Here is a 4,907-nt window from a genome sequence, read left to right on the forward strand (position 1 = left end):
CCAAATCATGTAGCTTTAAAGTCTGAGATTGGACATATGTATATAGATCACTTCAGGCGTGGACATCAATTATATCAACTCCATACTTGTCTATATAATCAAATCTATCGATTGATAAACTAAACTCCATTTCTTCCAACCATCAGCTATTTTGGATTGAGCTGGAAGTGTATATCCTGAGAGGTATCAAATCCATCGATTGATAAACTAAACTCCATTTCTTCCAACAATGAATTCAACTAGTTTTCATTTTCTTACTTTTACTTGCATAAAATATTTGTTTTCTCAAAATATAATGAATCACGTATTTTGTTTGTTCTGAATATCAGTATATCTAGTTTAGAATTGGAGATTTCTAATTTTTTTTGGGATAAATTTTCTTGATGATCTCTCTTCACAATAGATTTTCTCTTTTTCCCATGCGTCATATATTTCAATAATATTGGTTCACTCTTCCCAGTAGATATGTTCCGTTATATTGACAAGATCTCTATTGACAACCATCTTAAAGAACAAAATAGAAAATATCTTAGGGGTATCCAAAAAAAGAAAAAGAAAATATCTTAGGAAGAGATATTATTATTATAACTTAGTAGTCTGATTTACTGTAATGATTGTCGAGGAGCAATAATGTTGAAATGAGACTTTTTGAATCTAGGAACTATATGAACCAATTACAGAGAAGTAATCATGAACTTTTGGTCTAAGAACACTAGTACTACTATTTAATGTGTCTTTCTTTGACTTATAAACGACATGAGAGGGTGGGGGAAGAAATAACTTTTTGCTTTTATCTTTTCATTGGTTTTGGCATGAACTAACTCAATTATTGTAGCGTAGATTCTCCAGATTCCTCTTTGGCATCTACTATTTTCTTGTTCGTTAAATTAAAATATTATCAGGTGTCAGTGTCACAAACAGAGCTGAATTTTTACATGAATACAAATATATCTCTTGATAAAATAAAAATTCATGTAAAAATATTGCATCAAACTAGACATCAGTATAAATCCTTTATAGTAGTAAAATAAATCAGAATTAGGGAAAAACTCAAAAAAATTAGCATGAACAAAGATGAATTAGTGAATAAGAAATAAAGTTCCCAATTTTCATAGGAATTAATGAAATAATACCATAGTATTAGTTTATGGGCAAATCTCCAAAATAACATCTTTCTAAGTTTATATCACAAAAATAGCACTCAAAAACTAAAATGACCAAAATAACACCTTTCTAAGTTTATCCTTTGAAAATTTTAATTTTTTTATTTTTCAAAATTTGAAATCTTATCCCCAAAACCTCATTTCTCAACTCTAAACCCTAAACCCTAAACCCTAAACCCTAAACCCTAAACCCTAAACCCTAAACCCTAAACCCTAAACCCTAAACCCTAAACCCTAAACCCTAAACCCTAAACCCTAAACCCTAAACCCTAAACCCTAAACCCTAAACCCTAAACCCTAAACCCTAAACCCTAAACCCTAAACCCTAAACCCTAAACCCTAAACCCTAAACCCTAAACCCTAAACCCTAAACCCTAAACCCTAAACCCTAAACCCTAAACCCTAAACCCTAAACCCTAAACCCTAAACCCTAAACCCTAAACCCTAAACCCTAAACCCTAAACCCTAAACCCTAAACCCTAAACCCTAAACCCTAAACCCTAAACCCTAAACCCTAAACCCTAAACCCTAAACCCTAAACCCTAAACCCTAAACCCTAAACCCTAAACCCTAAACCCTAAACCCTAAACCCTAAACCCTAAACCCTAAACCCTAAACCCTAAACCCTAAACCCTAAACCCTAAACCCTAAACCCTAAACCCTAAATCCTAAACCCCACCCTTTAACTATAAACCCTAAGTTTGTGACTTTTGATAAAACATTAAGTGCTATTTTTGTGACTTTTGACCTTGAGTGCTAGTTTGAGAACATAAACTTGATTTAGTGCTATTTTTGTCTTTTTCTCTTAGTTTATTGAGTCAAATACTATATTTTCTTGACACTTACAATAAACGAAAGAAATATTAAACTTGATCACTAACTAATTAGTGTTTAGTCTATTTCAAAAAAAAAAAGATCACTAACTAATTAGTGTTTAGTCCATTTTAGTCCCCAAGATATATGATTAACATAATACTTTTAACTTATCAGGAAACACAAAAATATGTGAAATGAAGTACACATACAAAAGATAAACCACTCATTATTAAAACATGCATGAAGACAACAAACCCGAAGTGGCAGAATCAACACGGTCGGCCAGAACACTTCACTAACTTGAAAGTCAAATAGAGACTAACTTGACGTGAAGACGGCAACAAGTCTATTCCTAATAACTACAACCACAACTTGAAAAAGTAATGATTAATATATTTGAGGCCTTTAATCTAAATGGGCTACGGCCCTAAAAGTCAGTTAAAGTTGTTGAATACAAACTGTGTTCCAAGATTCCAACAAGAACATTTCAGTTGACCCCTAACAAATCGTTAATGCACAACAGCAGTCAGGTCTGACACCAGTAGACCCTTTAAGTAACATTTTGAGAGAGAATGAGAATGTCATCAGCTTACTATCTATAACTTCTTATCCATAATCAATGCCATAATCTAAATAAAAATACTTGAACAACATAGACTTTTAAAACATTACACAATGGAGCAATCATTCATGTTTTCGCCTTCTTTTACCAACGTACCTCTGTGAAACTGGACGTTTGTTTCTCTGGTTTGCTCCTAATTTGACATCTTTAGCTTTCCCCTGCATCTTCTTGTACTCTCTTGATCTCAAAACTGCTTCCAAGATGTTAATGTCTTCGCGTATCTCGTGCCTAGAGAGAGAAGTTAAGCTCGGGAGTATCTCCTTCTGGAAGTTCTTCATTCTCCTCCCTCTTCTCAGCTTGAGTCCAATCTCTTTGTTGTTATCTCTTTTCATGTTATTGATCTCATCTAGAGCCATTGATGACACACATAAGTCTTCTTCCATGTTGGTTTCACTTAGACCTAATGTGTGTAGCTCATATGAATCGCATGAACAACATTCCAAATCTTGATCTTGAGATGAGCTATTGGTTCTCACTTGACATGAAACTGCTGATATGTGGACTAATGATTCAGCTGCCGTTTGAATAGCTTCAGAGAACTCTTCCTCCTCGTTACAACGTTCGTTCTCCGGTAAGACTTCCGTAGCAGGAAACTCAAGCCGTGTACAGCAAGAAGGATCCAGTGTTTGAGTTCTTAAGTTGTTTTCAGTGGTGCAGCAAGAAGTATATGAAGCTGGAGATGCTGTACCCTCTTTTTCATGGACGTTTTGGCATTTAGAAGAGCAAAGAGGCGTAGTAGGATCATCATCTACTCCGCTCTTCTCGCAGCTAGTTTCTTTCTCTTCAATGTACGGACAGTTCAGGTCTTGTAAGAAAGAGTAATGAGGCTCGGAGACTAACTCATCATCCGGTGGGGTTCTGTTAAGGTCCAGTAAACCTGACTCCATATCCACTATGTTTGAGCTGATCCCATCAGCCAAGAATGACGGTTCATAGCTAACAGAATCTGCCTGCTCTGTTGTGGGAGGCTCCTCAAGGTCAATAATAATTTTTGGGTCTCTCTTGCCACTCCAAGTTGTGGCTAGTGCTGCATCTTTCTCCTTGTTAGCTTCAAACTCTGAATGAAATCCCATATCTACAGTGGTATTATAAGCGTAGTGATCTGCAGGAAGACGAAGATCGATATCTCTCATCAGCAGCTTAGGTGAGCTTTTAACCGGAAACACCTGAAAAGAAAACTTTATCAACTAACTGTTTGATAATTAAAGCTCCAAATGGTGACCGCACCTCATTGAACATTAACAAAATTTATACATATGTATATTTATACTTTTTGTAACTATTAAAACCGCGGCATGTTACCATTTGGACCCTAAGAAACATCTAAAAAGTCAAGACTTAGACAAAACTAGAATCTGAATAAGCCACACAATCTTTACCTGTCTCCCAAACAGAGTGACTGTACTCATTGGATTCTGCTTTAAAGTCTCTTTATGTGATGCAACATGTTGTTTCTGTGACAACACTTCCTCTTTGGACAAACCAAAGAAGTACATGGCACCTTGGTCGATGATCTAACTCTTTTATTCTGTGGTTCGTTCGTCCCTATCAAAAATGCGAACACACGGCATACACAGAAACGGTAAAACTGAGATGAATACGTCAAAATCAAACAGGATCAACACTGACCTTCCAACAAGAAATTAGCTACATGAGCATCTGCTAATTAGTCCTATTATACTGGTTATCCACAGTCCACACACACACACACGAAAAAACCTCCATAGACATGCAAATAAGTAACGCTTTCCATTACAAGATTTCCAAAAAAAGAACACCATATATAGCAAAGGATTCGTTATTCACATTAATAGAGATATACAAAGTAGGTATATAATTTTTTCCTAAATCCGAATTCAACCATTAGAGAGAACTATAAAGGGGAAAAAGGTAAAAGCATCAACTTCATGACGAACAAAAACATAGTACTACTACAACTTCGACTTTTGATAATAAAAACTAAATATATATATATATATAATTATATATATATAAATCTAATAATTCAATGAATGAATAAAATTGTTTTTATTAAATAACGAAATTACCTGTAACAAATAGCTTGAAGCTTTCCAATGGTAAGCAGATCTGGGAGACGGAAAAAACTGAGAGAGAGAGAAAAGTATCTCAAGAGGAAATGAGATCCATAGGTCAGATTCTAATGGTTATTGTCTCCATCAATATAGATAGATTATACTACACACGTTTAACGTGTATCTGTAACTATCACATACCATTTCTAAATATAAAAAATTTCGATCATGAGGAGCGAGAGAGACAGAGAGAGAAGAGGAGAGACTCTTTTA

General features: G+C 35.0%; 1 protein-coding gene across 2 annotated transcripts; it reads right to left on the reverse strand.

Annotated features, from left to right (window-relative positions):
* Positions 1-2,549: 2,549 nt before the first annotated feature.
* Positions 2,550-4,907, reverse strand: LOC106311682. Of its 2 annotated transcripts, XM_013748936.1 has the most exons (4): positions 4,650-4,907; positions 4,231-4,320; positions 3,981-4,146; positions 2,550-3,767 (listed from the first exon to the last, which is right to left on the reverse strand). In XM_013748936.1, exons 3-4 carry the CDS (start codon positions 4,095-4,097, stop codon positions 2,664-2,666), a joined length of 1,221 nt encoding a protein of 406 aa, XP_013604390.1. In that variant the 5' UTR covers positions 4,098-4,146; positions 4,231-4,320; positions 4,650-4,907; the 3' UTR covers positions 2,550-2,663. The 2 variants fall into 2 exon arrangements, with proteins under 2 accessions (XP_013604390.1, XP_013604389.1); XM_013748935.1 differs by lacking the exon at positions 4,231-4,320.

The sequence above is a fragment of the Brassica oleracea genome, chromosome C8, assembly GCF_000695525.1.
Source record: "Brassica oleracea var. oleracea cultivar TO1000 chromosome C8, BOL, whole genome shotgun sequence".
Taxonomy (NCBI): domain Eukaryota; kingdom Viridiplantae; phylum Streptophyta; class Magnoliopsida; order Brassicales; family Brassicaceae; genus Brassica; species Brassica oleracea.

Excerpts from the sequence above, each read along its gene's own strand:
- LOC106311682 (XM_013748935.1), bottom strand. The coding sequence starts at position 4,097 with ATGTACTTCTTTGGTTTGTCCAAAGAGGAAGTGTTGTCACAGAAACAA. Across the intron at positions 3,768-3,980 it reads TCACTCTGTTTGGGAGACAG|GTGTTTCCGGTTAAAAGCTC; the intron begins GTAAAGATTGTG and ends TTTTCTTTTCAG.